General features: G+C 41.7%; 1 protein-coding gene across 1 annotated transcript; it reads left to right on the top strand.

The window, feature by feature from the left end:
- The first annotated feature begins 839 nt into the window (after positions 1-839).
- On the top strand, positions 840-5,472 carry LOC147442687 (CDPK-related protein kinase-like). The gene is made up of 7 exons (XM_086529409.1): positions 840-851; positions 916-1,044; positions 1,421-1,528; positions 1,626-1,688; positions 1,776-1,943; positions 2,551-2,696; positions 5,250-5,472. Exons 1-7 carry the CDS (start codon positions 840-842, stop codon positions 5,470-5,472), a joined length of 849 nt encoding a protein of 282 aa, XP_086385535.1.
- The last annotated feature ends 10,621 nt before the right edge of the window (positions 5,473-16,093 follow it).

Genomic DNA, 16,093 nt, shown 5'->3' on the forward strand with positions numbered 1-16,093 from the left:
TGCTATGGCATCCGTGTTGAAGATCGCAGAGACTCTATGCTAGATGCAGAGAAGAGGAGAGAAGCATGGACTCAACAAAGGTGGAGCGCAACAGAGACGTTGATAGGTTGGAGAGGGGAATCTTTTTAAGTAACTTTTTTTTTAAACGTCATCCCAGATAGACCTTCTCGAATTAATTAGAATCTTTTGAAGATGCTGCGAAGGCAAAGGTGCATGACGACACGAGGAGCAAAAAGCACTAGACAGGAGGCAATTAGAGGCGAAGCCAGCCAGGGCGGCTTCAAGCTCTGGCATGATGCAGGCTTGGGAGGGAGTCAAGTCAGGTTGGGGAAGCTCCTGTTTTTTAATAAAAATTGCTCGTGGAGTTTTTGGCCATGCATAAGCTAAGGATTTTGGAGACATTGCCTGCCGTGCATTCTTTGAATACATTAAGTGGAATCTTAAAAGATTTCAACCAATAAAATAAGAAACGAGCCAATAGCTTTTGTAGTAGCTTTTATTAGGTCCCTTTTCTTTTTGGCCTGCCCAAAGGGCAAAGGCTATAGAGATGCCTTCTCTTTTTGTTGACTAAAATAGAAAAGAGGTTGAGTTGTATTTTCAAGCATTTTTGGCCTGCAAAAGGCCATAGTGGGGTGGGTGGATTTTTGGTGCAAATTTTGGGCCGTGGATGCAAGTCGGTCGGATGGAGGACATGTGTACAATTTGCTTGTTACTTCGTTAGCGTAAAAGGCAAAATCGCAAATCTGGAAGCACGTTTGTCCACGTGACTGGCATTCGTAAGCTTTTTTTAACACAGGCAAAAAAGAGCGAGGAGTCTCCTACACAGGCATCTTGAAGGCATGCGGCTCCAGGCAGAATCCAGGTGCAAATCGAGGGTGCTACCTCCACCCTGTCTACTCTTTAATCTAATCTCAGCCTGCGTCACGGCTCACCTGCAATGGTCCTTGGATACGTGGGGAGCAGAGTATTCCTCTGGATATTCTTGTCTACCAACAGGTCAAGCTGTACCTCAGATCATCCTCCCTAAGGCGAGCAGCATTAAAGGTGAGTCTATATTCTTTGTCTGACTATGATTCAATATATTTTTGAATGACTTTTTGTTACTACAGGGGCCTATGGCTTTGTTCTCTAATAAGCGCCTGTTCTTTGTGAGGGTCAATGGAAATCTTGTGAAATTTTTGTGATGTGTTGCCTTATAGGGCAAGTTAAGGGTGAATCCTGATGCTTAACATCAAAGCCTCGTTAGAATATGCAATATAACATATCAAAATACTTACATTGTTTCTTACTTTCTAGGATACTTTTGTGTGAGAGTCATATGTAAAGCCAATGCATGTACTTTAATTCCTCAAAGCATTTTTCTGGTGATTAAATACTTACTTGAGGGTCCAAGTGTTTTGATCTTTCATAATTGTTGCAGGCACTTGCAAAAAATTTGTTAGAGGATGATTTATTTTATCTTCGGGCCCAGTCTCTTCTTTTGGAGCCCTCAAAGAATGGTCGATTATTGCTGGAAAATTTCAAATCAGTATTCCTCAGACTTTTGACAGAGCGTTATTGTTATTTCAATTCAGCTACGATTTGCAAGTTTGGTGACTAGCTTTTTGCTTGCCATGTGTACCCAGGCATTGACAAAACATACCACAGAGGCAATGAAGGAGTCCCAAATGTTTGATATGATTGTGGCGGTATTTGCTCTACCTTTGTACGTGTGTAGTTAGTCATGATACACAGAGGAGTTGCATTCTCATATGTATATATACTTAATTCAACAGATAGATGCATTGCAATTCAAGAAGATGGACTTCGAAGAGTTTTGTGCAGCAGCCTGCAGTGTTACCCAGCTAGAGGCTCTCAAAAATTGGGAGAGGCAAGCCTGCACAGCATATCAGATTTTTGAAAGGGAAGCTAATCAGGTGGTAGTGATTGAGGATCTTGCGCGGGTAAAACTCATTGATCGACCTAAGTTTGACCACAATATTATGGAAGTCCATGTATCTGTGTGTGAAGGTACATAGATGATTTTTGGAAAGCTCAAAACTCACGTGTATCGTCAAGGGCAAGTAATCAAATTGCAGTAGCTATTGATCCAGAAGATGCTATCATTGCAGCTCATCATGCATATATACTAAGACATTCCCATTAGGTCCACATGATCTTAGAAAATTAGATAACCTTTCAAAACATCTAAAATCGACAAGTGAAGGATAAGGGAGTAGGACATGGAAAGCCTCATGACAATGGAAGTCAAATGATTTTTTACTCTATATATAGCCTCGCTTGCATGCAATTGTTAGAGTTTCCACTATGTGTGATGAATTTTAATTTTTTGAAGCCGTTAAGGTCTTGAGTGCCATTCTATATAATTCACTTACACACCACATCCACACACACAAGCATAAATTAGTAAGTAGATGGAGGGTGAGCTAAGTTTCAGTTGTAGCTTTAAAGATTCAGGCAGTCATGTGGGACTCCTAAACAATTAAGGCAATCGCTATAAGCACTCTAAATCAAGGATTCTGATTCATTTTCAATATGTTTTTTGGGCAGGAGCTTGGCATTCCTTCGTCTGTACCAACGCACGTAGTTCTACATGATTGGATTAGACATAGTGATGGGAAGTTGAGCTTTTTTGGGTTCACAAACCTATTCCGCGGCATGCCACCCCGCTCTGGGACAAAGCCCTATCCTGGAAGGTAGGTTTCTTTGGTTGGACAAAAACATACATCAAAGTTCCTTGCCGACAACCCACAATGAGACTTCTGCCATGCGGCGCTGCATCACTTAAAGAGCTCGGCAAGATATATGTATGGTTTGAGCCTCTCCAGTGTTTTTGATTGACAAATCTCACGGCGTGGGGACATAGTCCGGATTGCAAGAATAAGTGTTTTCTGTGCATGTGGGAAGCTCTCCATGGAAGGTTGATATGGCAAAAAAGTGTTGATATGGGCACAAAAAATCACAATTATACTGTCAGTCAAAGTTTATTGAGGAAAGATGTGCTTGGCACATGGGTATCAAAATTCATGGTGTGATTACTAGGCAAGGGCTGTTGATTTCAAGATATGTGAAACATGGATATGGCAAAAAAAACATGGTCTTCTTTTAAGAGAGGAGAAGTGAGGGATGCTTGCCATACAAAGCCTCTTGGCGTGCTCTTATGGCCCTAGGTTGCTTTAAACAAATGCAAAGAGAGGGTTTCTCACATTGAGATTGTTTATAGCGGATTGGTGGTGAAAAAATATTGTGCTTGGCTATGCTTTGGTCTACTTCTATGTCAAATGTGGTTCCCTCATGAAAGAAAGAAAACATCTTGATGGGATTTCCTTGCAGAATGTCATCACCTCAAACACATTGATTGCTGGATATGCCCAACTTCATTGTGCTAGGGTAGCTCAAGAAGCAGATGCAAACGGAAGGCTTTTCTCCAAATGCATTATCTATGCTTGCATCTTGAAGGCCAATGGTCTTATGCAAGCCATTGACATGGGTGACAAAATCAATGAGAAGATACTTGGTACGAGCCTTCCCCGGGGTGAGAGAAAGCATAAAGGAGCTCTCTCTCTAGAACAGAGCCAACCCTTGCTGGGCACACAATAGTTGGCATATATATTGGCCAAGACAGCTATGTTGGCATCTCAATGATAACTATGTTGGCATCAACGTTGGCGATATCATTTCCTCATACACGAAGTCATTGAATGTATCAAGGACGGTGCTCAATTCTGGTAGTGATATTGCAACAGGGGTTGAATATACCCTTTTAAAAGACATTGACATGGATAAAAGTATGTATTCTCCATATGTATGCTGAATGTGGTGTTGATTGCAGGATATGCTTAGCATGGTTGTGGCAAGGAAGCTTTGGGTTCCTTTCACAAGATTCAAAGCAAAGACCTGCAAACACTTTGAAAGCCTTCTCCAGATGCTACCACCTACGTATGCATCTTGAAGGCATCTGGCTCTACGCAAGATGTTGATATGGGCACAAAAATTCATGATTACATTGTTAGTCAGAGGCAGCTGAAAAGAAAAAATATGTCGTACTTGGCAATGCCGTGGTCGATATATATGCCAAATGTGATGCGCTTGAGAAAGCACAAAAAGTGCTTGAGGAGCTTTTTGTCCGGAATCTCGCCTCTTGGAATGCATTGATTGCGGGATGTGCCGAACATCAGAGAAACAAGCAAGCTCTAGAATATTTTGAGGTGATGCAAAGCGAGCGCAACTCTCTACATGAAACGAGCACATCTCTCTAGATGCAATCACCTAGGCTTGCATCTTGAAGGCACTTCGCAATTCGGAAGATGCAAAGATGGACAAAAGTCATGGGCTATTTAAAAAAGATGCAAATCAAGGCCATCTCTCCACTCGGTGAGCACTACCTTGGTCAATATATATGCCAGATGCAGTACGCTTGAGAAAGCACAAGAAGTGCTTACGGAGCTTCATGTCCGGAATGTTGTCCCTTGGATGCACCAATTGTGGGATGTGCACAATAAGAGCAGGGCCACAAAGCTGTAGGCTATTTTTAGCAAATGCAAAGCAATCTCTCTCTATGTCCTTGGGTAAGGATCACTTGAAATGGCGTCTCTTGGAATGCACTGCTCGCAGGATACGCAAAACAAGAGCAGGGCCAGAAAGCTCTAGGCCTTTTTCAATTTCCTATCTCAAAGCATGGCCTCTTGAAATGCATTGATTGCAGGGTTTGTCCCACAGTAGATGTGAAGCGAGGTCCTCTCTCCAGATGCGATCACCTATGCACGCATCTTGAAGGCATGTGCCTCTAAGAAAGATGTTGATATGGGCACAAAAATTCACAATTATATTGTCAGTCAAAGTTTATTGAAAAAAGATGTGCTTGGCACATGGGTATCAAAATTCATGGTGTGATTGCTAGGCAGGGGCTGATAGATTGCAAGATATGTGCAACATGGATATGGCAAAAAAAAAAAAGTCTTCTTTTACAAGAGGCGAAGTGAGCGATGCTCGCCATACAAAGTCTCTTGGAGTGCTCTTATGGCCCTAGGTTGCTTTAAACAAATGCAAAGAGAGGGTTTCTCACATTGAGATTTTTGATAGCGGATTGGTGGTGAAAAAATATTGTACTTGGTTGTGCTTTCGTCTACTTAGTATGTCAAATGTGGTTCCCTCATGAAAGAAAAAAAAAATCTTGGTGGGCTTTCCCTGCAGAATGTCATCACCTCAAATGCATTGATTGTTGGATATGCCCAACTTCATTGTGCTAGGGTAGCTCAGGAAGCAGATGCAAACAGAAGGCTTTTCTCCAAATGCATTATCTATGCTTGCATCTTGAAGGCCAATGGCCTTATGCAAGCCATTGACATGGGTGACAAAATCAATGAGAAGATACCTGGTACGGCGCTGTTGGTGAAGGATGTCATACTTGGCCATGCTTGGTTGATATGTGTAGTATTGTCACGAAAGCATAAAAAGACTAAAAGTTCTTGATTGGCATTCTCTCTTGAATGTCATCACCTGCAACGTATTGGGTGCTAATATGCTTGTCGCAAGAAATCTCTTGATTGTTTTTACGGAACCTCTTTCTCCAAATACATTCACCTATGCTTACACCTTGAAGGCTTGTGGCCTTATGGAAGACTTTCACATGGGTATTAGAATTCACGATGTGATTGCTAGTCAGGGGTTGTTGGGAGTACTATGTCATGCTTGGCGATAGTTTGATCAATATGTATACCAAATCTAGTGTCCTTACAATAGCACAAAAACTTATTGAAGGACATCCTCCCTAACATGTCATCTCTTGTAGGAGGTTAAGTGCAGAAGATGTCTAACATTGTTGATGTAAGGAAGTGCATCGATGATAGACATTCAATCGTGCGGTGAGTAAGCAGTATCAGTTTTTTATTCTTGACACTGAGAACGCAATTAATGAACGCACTGAAAATTGCACATTGTCGTGGGAATGGCACGTTCCCTCGTATTATAAAAATTGGGGAGGACTGTGCAAACTCCCCCATGCAAGGAGACTTGTATGTTTTCTTTTCTTTGAAACATAAAAATGGAACAACAAACAATTAATAACATTGACATCTTGTATGATCAAAAACATTGAGCTTGATAAGACTCTAACCCTCCTTGTGGTTTTCTGCGAGGTACCCCTCTGAAGCACTGCGATTAGTATCCGATTTTTATGAGGTGCACCTCTAAACCACGACGATCGGTATCCCAAACACACTTTCAAGTAAAAAAATATAACATGCTTTGATGAAAAATCTCTCTCCCTCTCTCTTGCTCTCTATTTTGTCTAAAAAATTGTAACACCCTTTGATGAAAATTTTCTCTCTTTAATTGCACTCATCTACGCTTCCACCGCAAAGGCTTGTGGCCTTATATGAGATCTTCAAACACAATTCATTTTCTCAGTTTTTCACTAACAAAATCTAGGCAACAAGCAATATTTGGAACACAAGTCAAGCATAGACAAGCAAAGCATGATGAGGAGTTAAAAGGAATGGGTTTTTCTTTTCTAACTGGATTGATTCCAAGATATATCCAACCTGCTTGTGACAAGAAAGCTTTGGGTTATTTTTACTAGATGCGAAGGAAAGGCTTGTCCCTAATTTCAATCATGTACGCTTCCACCTTGAAAGCTTGTGGCCTTATACGAGATCTTCAAACACAATTTGTTTTCTCGATTTTTAGTTAGTAAATCTAGAGAACAAGCAATATTCAAAACACAAGTTAGCCATAGAGAAGCGGGGTGTGATGAGGGGTTAAAGGCAATGGGTTATGCTTTTTAGACCAGAGTGATTACAATATATACTCAACATGGTTGTGGCAAGCCTAGCTGTGAGCTGATTTTACAAGATGTGAAGGGAACGCCTCTCTCTAATTGGAATCACCTATGATTCCACCTCGAAGGCTTGTGGCCTTACGCAATACCTTTACATGTATGATTTCTTAATTCACAATAAGATTGCTAGCTAGGGGCTATCGGAGCAAGATACCATGCTTGATGGTGTTTTGATCTATATGTATGTCAAATATGGTGCCGTCACGATAGCATGAGAATTTTTTGATGGGGATCCTCTCTAGGCTATCATCTCTTTGAGTGATTGTAGGATATGGTCAACCTGGGCTATTTTTGCTAGATGTGAAGGAAAGGCTTGTCTCTAATTGCAATCACCTATGCTTCCACCTCGAAGTGCGGGAGTCTAGAGGATGCTCACATGCTATTGCAGCGGTTGCTAGTAAGAAATGTTGTTACCTAGAGTGCAATTTTTTTTGGTTATGCTCTACATAGCAACTTTTATTGGCTTCCGATTATTTTTAGAGCATGCTAGATTCGGTGCTCAAGCCAAATGATGCGACTTTTACCAGTTTGTTCTCCGCTTGTAGTCATGTAGGCGAGGTTGCGGAGGCATTATGACATTTCAAGTCCATACGGTAGGACCATAACTTAGAACCTATCTTAGGTCACTATAATTCTATGGTGGATTTCCTTAGTAAAGTAGGACTTTTAAAGTAGACAGAGGAGCTAATGAAAAATATACCATTTTTTTGGATATTATCGGAGGCCTCTTGTAATACACATAACTATGTGACATTAGGAGAACGTTGCTTCGATTGAGTGCTCGATAAAGGCGGTTGGGAGGCGGTTGTGCAACTGCTTATATATTAATGTCTGGCATCTATGCCAGTGTAGGCATGGAAAAGGATGTGGCAAGAATACAAGACATGAGAAGGTTCTCGAAAGTATGGAAAAATGATACTACAAGATTTATGTGAATGGTGTATCACCATCGAGATGAATATTGTCTGACCTCCTGCCCATGAGAGACATTTCAGATCAGCAAGTGAGGTGAAGGCTTCTCTTTCGACAAAGCCTCTTGTTGAATCTTCAAATGACACAGCCATACCCACACAAATGACAAGAATGAAGACAATGCCAATGCACAACTTACGATGTCTATGGCCTTCAATACAAATGCGGCTAACGATGCATTCTAGTTTTTTATTTATTTTTAAGGTTTTTTGTGGAAGGTGTTGACAATTGTGTACTTCTTTCTTTAAAGAGGACCATTAAAAATTTGGTGACACACAATCTTTTTCGTCCTCTTCCACCTTTTTTTGTTATTTTAGTTTGTAAAATAGTTCCTTCATTTAAGAGCATGGGCTCCATATCATTAAAAATTTAATCTCCTAATCGATTGAACATCTTATTTATCATATGTTGCACATCTTTTGAGAACTATATCCCTTTCACTCTCTCTCACTTTAAAGGCTTACCTTTCTTTCCTTCAACGTGTGATTGTGAGGCACAAATGGCTTTGGGGGTCCATTTCTTTCACTCTTGATGATTGAAAACAATCCCCTCTAGTGTGCTCTTTGTGCCACTCGTCCCCGCCTCACCCCATTTTGTAGAGCAACAACAATAGCTCTTTGCTCAACCTTTCTCAAGTTCGTAGAGTGGCATAAGCGTTGCCAATTGTGGGATGTGTGCCTTTGCTGACAAGAAAGTGGGGGAGAGAGAGACCTTGAGATTGCGAGAGAGAAAGAGATAAAGATCATGAGAGTAGATGCGCCATGCCATCCGGTGCGAAGCTAGCACGCTCTTGTTGTGGGCGCCAACAATCCACCATAGCCCTAGGTGTGTTACCTTCCACCTATTGCCTCATTGATAGAGATATATAGAAAGAAGAAGAAGAAGAGGATTTTTAACGTCGTAGGAAACTATCCCAAGAGACCTTAAAAATCTATCGCACGAGGAGAGTTCAAGACTTGTTATTCAAGAGGGACATTCATAGGAAGCGTAGACCTCAAAAAAGAGTTTCACCACATTTTCTCCTAGATGGAATCCGCGAAGATTCCATTCAACCAAGCAATTTCAATAAATCAGTACCTCCTCCTTCAAATGCTGGGTGCCACGTGTCATAATAACTAATATCTAATTCTCCTAAATGATTTTCTCATGTTAAACTGATTATTTACTATGGGGAAGTGCCAGGGGAGAAAAAGCTAGAATATTGGTTAAGCTAGCAGACCGGCCACAATAGGGATCCAAAGGAGGGAAAATAGGGATACAAAAGGGGGGCCATCTGCAAAAGAGCAATGTGCAACAATGGGCTTAAAAGACCCTAAGGTTCAGGCCATTAAGACTTCCAAAATGCTAAGGTTCCAAAATTCAAAGGTTGTGTCCAAAGGTCAAGCTCTAGGGAAATTGGATGCTTTGTGTGTGTCCCAAAAAGTCTGCTCAAGTCCTACATAGGAGGGGACGAGCCCAAGAAGTAAGGGATGAGAGAGAAACTCACACACACACACACACAAGCTACCTTTACACAAAGGGAATGAGGGACACATGTCAACTCCCTAGCCTAGATGCCCACAAGGTGTACTCAAATACTATTGGATGGCCATGGAGGTGGACCAATGAGAATTAGGCTAGAGTAAATCTAGCTTAATCAACTTAAAAACACTTAATAAAAGAACCAATAAGAATTAAGCTCTCTAGAAGACTATTGGACAGTCTCCCAAGGGGTCCAATGAGCATTCAGCAGCCCAATGGCTTGCCTGATTCCTATTGGCCAGGAGGCAAAGGGGTCCAATGAGAGTTTAGTTGCATTTATTAATTACCTAAAGCTCTCACAAAAGGGAAAAGGGGGACACATGTCAAAAGGCTATCACTTATGCTCCTTAAATCCTATTGGCTAAGCGTGGGGAGGTCCAATGGGGTGTCTGCATGAGCAAATAGCAAGAGGGGTCGACCAAGAGAGAGAGGGGGCTGATTTTCTCAAAACATTATTGCATTACACACTCACACTAGTCTATGTGTGGAGTAAGAAGACTGTCTCTCTCTCTCTTCTCAAGCTTTAATGGAAAGCTTATCACCTACTCCAAGCTTGTGAGAAGGGAGGCCTACACCAACAACTCTTGGCATTGTGATGCAAATCCAACCAAGATCCAGCTTCAATGCATGCTCATCTCCTCTACCATGCTAATTACTAAGCTAAGCTATGCTAGTATGAGTGATTATGTGAGGATATGTACATCTTTCTCGTAAGACTACTCCTTCTTCCTCTCAATCTACTCTCATACCCCGCTAACTCTCACCATCTTTGAAGGTGTGGGAGGTCTTGGGTCTGAGACCATGAGGGAATTGATGTTGTGTTTGATACGTGTTTTGCTTAGTGCTTGAAGTTTTCATCTTCATCGCACTAGCTAGTATTGAAGGAACACAAAGAATTGTATTGTAAAATATCTCTCTTGATGGGAGAAACCATTATACAAAGCCTTTTGGAGGGGGGATCGGCTCCATGCAAATTCGGTCCTCAACTGTTGTCAATTGCTTAATTTCTCTCTTTTGAAGAATTGTTCATGCTGTCTAACTAGGTGTTATGCTTTTTGTTGCTCTCTCCACCCAAGCACTCTTGTTATTCTCATTAGGAATCTATTCTAATGAAATGCTCACTACGTTCATGCTATTTTTCGCTACACATAAGTTACTAGACCATTAAATGTTACATTGGTATCAGAGCACAAGGTTTCTCTTTTCTTGCTCAAGAAGGGAGGTCCTCAAGCTAGCTATAATTGGTTGGTATTATTAATCGATGTGAGTAAGTAGAATAGGGTTTTTTCAGCCTTGCAGTTGCGCCTGCCTTTGTGCAGTTAATGGGGCATCACCGTCGAGAGCTATGGTCTTAATAGTGGAGTCCTATGGGGCTTGCCTACGGCTTAACCACTGTTGAGCTATTAGAAGCTTGACAGGAGCCGGTGTTGTTTTGGTGTTGAATGACCCTCTATTCTATTCCTTGCAATTAATGGTATTCGAGCCACAGGTATAGTAGCTTGAGTGCTTTTTTCTAAAGGGGTAAACAGGAGTAGCAACTAGGGCTTGAAGTGCCAAAGTACACCTAAAAGTTTACACCTAAAAGTTGTTAGAATGGCTCACAATAGTAAAGAAAGTGAAATTAATGTTGATAACTTTGATTTTGCTAATGAGCAAGCTATTAATGATGCCCCGATGCTTGTTAACTATCTTGTTTCTAGGCTTCAACAAGCCATGGCCAATCCATCCCTCCAAAGTGAAGTGCAATGGCAGCTTCGTGCTCATGGGATTCTCCAAGCTCCCCACCATGATGAGAGAGCACCTAGGAAGCCTCCTTGCGAGACTTCCAAAGAGGCCTCTCTCCGATTCAGGAAGAAGAAGAGGATCCATACGAAGGCATCAAAAATTTGCTTCTTGATGATGCATCTCCTTCCCAAAGGAGAATTCAAGAGCCTCACCGAAGGAATGAGAAAGAAGTGAGTCTCTTGCCACCTCGGCAGAAATGGCTCCATGAAGATGGTGGGCTAAATGCTCTCCATCACCTCCTATAAGAAGAAGACTATCGCACACTTCTCCACACCATAATTCAAAGAGGGATGACAAAAAGCAAGAGAAGAAAAAGGCGAGAAGAGGACACCCTCTTCTCCATCTTCTTCATCCTCTTCCTCTTATGGAAGTGATGGTGAAGACAAAGAAGATCAAGGCCAGAAAAAGGGGAGAAATAGGTCACTCTCTTCTCCATCTTCCTCAAATTCTTCATCTTCTGAAGAAAGTGATGGTGCAACCTTTGAACCATCAATAAGAAGAGGCCATAGGAAATCCTATGCCGAGTGGAAGAGGTCATCCAAGTTCAAGAAGTTTAAAGAGAGAGGGAAGAGCATCTCTTTTCTTACCTACGATGGCACCTTTGGTGCTACGAACAAAGTCTTGGCCTTTATCCAACAATTCAATGCGGCGTTTGGAGATGAGGGCTTCACAGAGTCCTCTAAGCTACGCCATGTAGCTATGCACTTTCAAAAGTCCACTAGACAATGGTGGTCTAGCCTAGGGGCCAACAGTGAAGCTCCACGAACATGGAAATCTTTAAGAGCTTCCATCATGAAGCAGTTTTTGGCCACCGATGCCAAAGACAAAGTACTCACCGAATGGCGAAGCTTGAAGCTCTCTCCCTATGAATCCATTCACAAATATGTAGACAAGTTTTGGGACCTACAACTCAAAACCACTGTCTTCAAAAAGTTGGATTTTGGAGAGCAAAAGCAACAATTTTGTGCGGGCTTAACTGAAGAAATGGCGGAGTATGTCAACTCCCAAAGGCCACGGACCATATTGGCGGTTATACACCATACTATCGTGGCTTCTCGAATCAATTTCCAAATAGGGGCTTAAAGAAATTCTAAGCCACGAAAATCAAGGGTTCCAATGAGCCTAAGGGGAAGGACAATGTCCAAAAGTATCCTAAGGGAAACTCCAACAAAGCTAGGGAGAAGGGAGTTTACAAAAGCAAAAATAAACTCTCTCTTGAAGAGCTTGAGCGTTACCGCAAGGATAACCGCTGTTTCGAGTACGGCGAGCAAGGGCATGCGTACCATGCTTGTCCCCAAAAGTACACCCGCCATGAACCTCCTAGAGCTACCTTGGTCGAAATTTAAGAGGAGGAAACTCACCACAAAGGATCTCCTCTATGCCATGCTGGAAAAGTAAGAGAACATGATGCTTTTATTCTCTTTGACCCTGGTTCTACTCAGAATTTCATATCCATAGAGTTGGCCACCAACCTAGGCATACAAGCTTATGAGATGGGAGATGTCCTACCCGCAGATGGTGCTTTCAAGGGGCAAGAAGCTTCAGTCACTCCCTTAATCGAGAAATTCAGGCTCCATGTCCAAAGCTATGTGGACAAAGAGGACTTCTTTATCTCTCCTCTCAAGCATGAGGATGTAATCCTAGGGGCACCATGGTTTGATCGCATGGCTGCCAATGTTAAATTCCCTAAAAGAAGAATCTACTTTTGGTTCAGGGAAAAAGATATGTACATAGATGCCAAGCAAATGGGTAACACCAAACCCATTGTACATACACAAGCTTTCAATAAGTCAATAAAGAGCTCTATTTCCGTGTAGATGATTTTTGTTAAAGATTCTCAAAATGAACCTAATGTTTGAACAAAAAAAATAAACACACTCACAAGGAATTAGAGTTATCCAATTTTCTCAAGGGGTTTCAAGATGTCTTTATTGACAACATCCCTTGTGAGCTACCTCCTAAACGAGGCAATGATGACCATGCAATTGAACTTCTTCCAGGAAGCTCACCGCCTAACAAACCTCCTTATAGAGTTTCTCAAGCTCAATAAGAGGAGATTATGCGGCAAGTGCATGAGTTAGTTGAGAAGGGCATGGTTAGGCCTAGCTCATCTCCATTTTGTTCTCCTATGCTATTAATGCAAAAGAAAGACGGCACATATCGTATGTGTGTCGACTATAGAGCACTAAATAGGATCACTATCAAGAATAGGTTTCCCGTTCCACGGGGAGAAGACCTATTTGATAAGCTACAAGGGTCCACCTACTTCAGTAGGATTGACCTAAAAAGTGGCTATCATCAAATAAGGATAGTTGATCAAGACATTGTAAAGACGACATTTCGCACTACGTTTGGTCTTTACGAATATATTGTCGTGCCTTTTGGCTTGACCAATGCACCAGCCACATTCAATCACTTGATGGAGAAACGATTCAGGCCTCACCGAACCTTTACTAGAGTGTTCATTGATGATATCATCATCTACTCTAATTCATTAGATGAACATAAGCAACACCTCCAAGTAATATTTCAAGTTCTAAGAGAGAATAAACTTTATGTTAATCGAAAGAAAAGTGAATTTTTCTTACAAGAGATTCAGTATTTAGGTCACATTATCTCTCAAGAAGGAATCCAAATGGATCCATCAAAATTAGAGGTAATAAAAGGATGGCCTAAACCAAGGAATCTTCATGAACTAAGAAGCTTTATAGGTATGTGTGCATACTATAGATGCTTCATAGAAAAGTTCTCACTAATAGCAGGACCATTATATGACCTAACAAAGAAAAACGTTAGGTATACATGGTCTACTAAGGAGAACAATGCTTTCGAAAAGCTTAAAGAAAAGCTTATCTCTCAACCTGTGCATACACTACCGGATCTCTCAAAGCCATTTGAGGTCCAACGTGATGCTTGTGGTGATTGCCTTGGAGCTGTTTTGCTCCAAGAAGGGCATGCCATAGGCTATGAAAGTCGAAGGCTTGACCTTGTTGAGCAAGCTCTAGGCATATATGAAAAGGAATCCTCACAGTTCTACATGCCTTAGACTCATGGAAGCACTATTTAATGGGGACTCCTTTCATTCTGCAAACGGATCACCAAAGTTTTAAGTACTTCATGACATAGACCAAGCTCTCTGACAAACAAATGAGGTAGGAAAATTTACTTTCGCAATTTCATTTTCATATTGCTCACATCACTGGCAAGCATAATCAAGTAGCCGATGCACTCTCAAGACGGCCGAGAGTGAATGCGGTTTCCATAGCAACTCACAATGACCTATCTTCTATGATAGATGAGTATGCTATTGATCTCAATTTTAGAGATGCGATTTCAGCCCTTGCATTAGGGAAGAAAGAGGAACCATTTACTTTACAAGATAATTATATTCTCTATGGCAATTGTGAGGTCCCCACCCCGTCGTATCAACAACGGATCTGATGGTAAACCTGGTGGCCACTAGATCTATAGCGGAAGCAAACAAAATGGTTCAGGGTTCAACTAGCGGACGATCTCTCATCACAAAGTGAGTCGAGTTCGAGCCTACTAGCAACGAGATCTAGCTCCACCTCGCAGGGGAAGGGTACTTAACTATCTAGCGATCCTAAGACCCACCTTCCAAGAGGAGAGAAAACCCGAGTGCCTTTTTCCCCATGTTTTAGAGGCACGTACTCTCGAGGATTCGCCGCTCTAGGGGCAATGAGTAATACTAATATCGAGTAAGCACTATGGGGACAGAGAGTTTCCGACCAATCGGGACCACCCATCTCATAAGCATTGGCAACCTGAGCCAAGCCCCCACTTTCCACCCCCACACTCACACTTCCTTGTGTGACCTAATTACTACCACAATGATTTTTCAACATAAACATTCCTTGATTAATTTCGAATCACATTGTTCGTTAAGACAACCCTTCAATCAGTATTGCAAAGCGGCATCAAGACAGTATTCTAGTAAAAATTCTACTCAAACTTATTCATTAAAATTCCAATGTTCTAGAGGTACAACATTCCCCCTCCAGGGAGAGTTTACTCCTCCCGTTGTCGCCTAGCTGCCCATACAACTAGGTATGTCCACCGCATAGAAAGCACGACATGGACATTCCCACCGCTTAACCAGCAGACGTGGGTTCCCACCGCTTAACCAGCAGTCGTGGGTATCCACCGCTTAACCAGCAGTCGTGGATTCAAGAGCCCTTAACCAAGAACTCTACCCCCTGTGATCAGTAGGGGGGTCAGGACTGATTCAACATTGGAAATAAAATGAACATGTCGAGCTAAATTTTCCCTAGCAGACATTCTTTCCTCTTACAAACAGCATACCCATCAATCATTTCTTTCCTACTTTATATTTAAATGTACTATGCATTCAATGCCGAGGTTTCTGTCGGATTTCTCCAACATGTTCGGGGATATGTTCATTCCTAACTAATCGTATGCAATGTTAATTAAACAACTTGAATAGAAGTTGGGACCTACCTCTTCCATTTCATCGTCAATAGCCCGTGAGAGGGCCGGTATTTGCTCGTCCATGGGAGCCTTTCCTTTTCCGTTGACATTGCTTGTTCCCGCCTCGTGGTCGTGGGCTCCACCGAAGCGAGTTCTCTTAACCGGGGCCATTTTTCTCACTACTTAAATGATAGACTTGAAAAAAAAAGAGCTAAGGTCCGAGAGTAACATGACAAACCAATCGGCAAATTAGATTTATTAAAGACTCCTCCTTATGCACGAGGTTAGATTTTTCCCTTTTTGCCCTAGCAATTTTAAGGGTAATTCTGTATCCACCTTATGGGAAACGACTCTAAGGTTAATTACTTGGCTTAGATGATTAAGAAATTCAGAGTTTTTCTAATTGATTCACGAAAGATATGAAGTAAGCAAGCTCATTCATTTTCCTAGAGCAATATGAAGGTGCAGAGTGACCGCAGGCATGTGTGATGGAAAAACCTTCTTCTTATTGGACTAATGACGGATTAA

The sequence above is a fragment of the Adiantum capillus-veneris genome, chromosome 14 (assembly GCF_014529385.1).
Source record: "Adiantum capillus-veneris isolate H3 chromosome 14, ASM1452938v2, whole genome shotgun sequence".
Taxonomy (NCBI): domain Eukaryota; kingdom Viridiplantae; phylum Streptophyta; class Polypodiopsida; order Polypodiales; family Pteridaceae; genus Adiantum; species Adiantum capillus-veneris.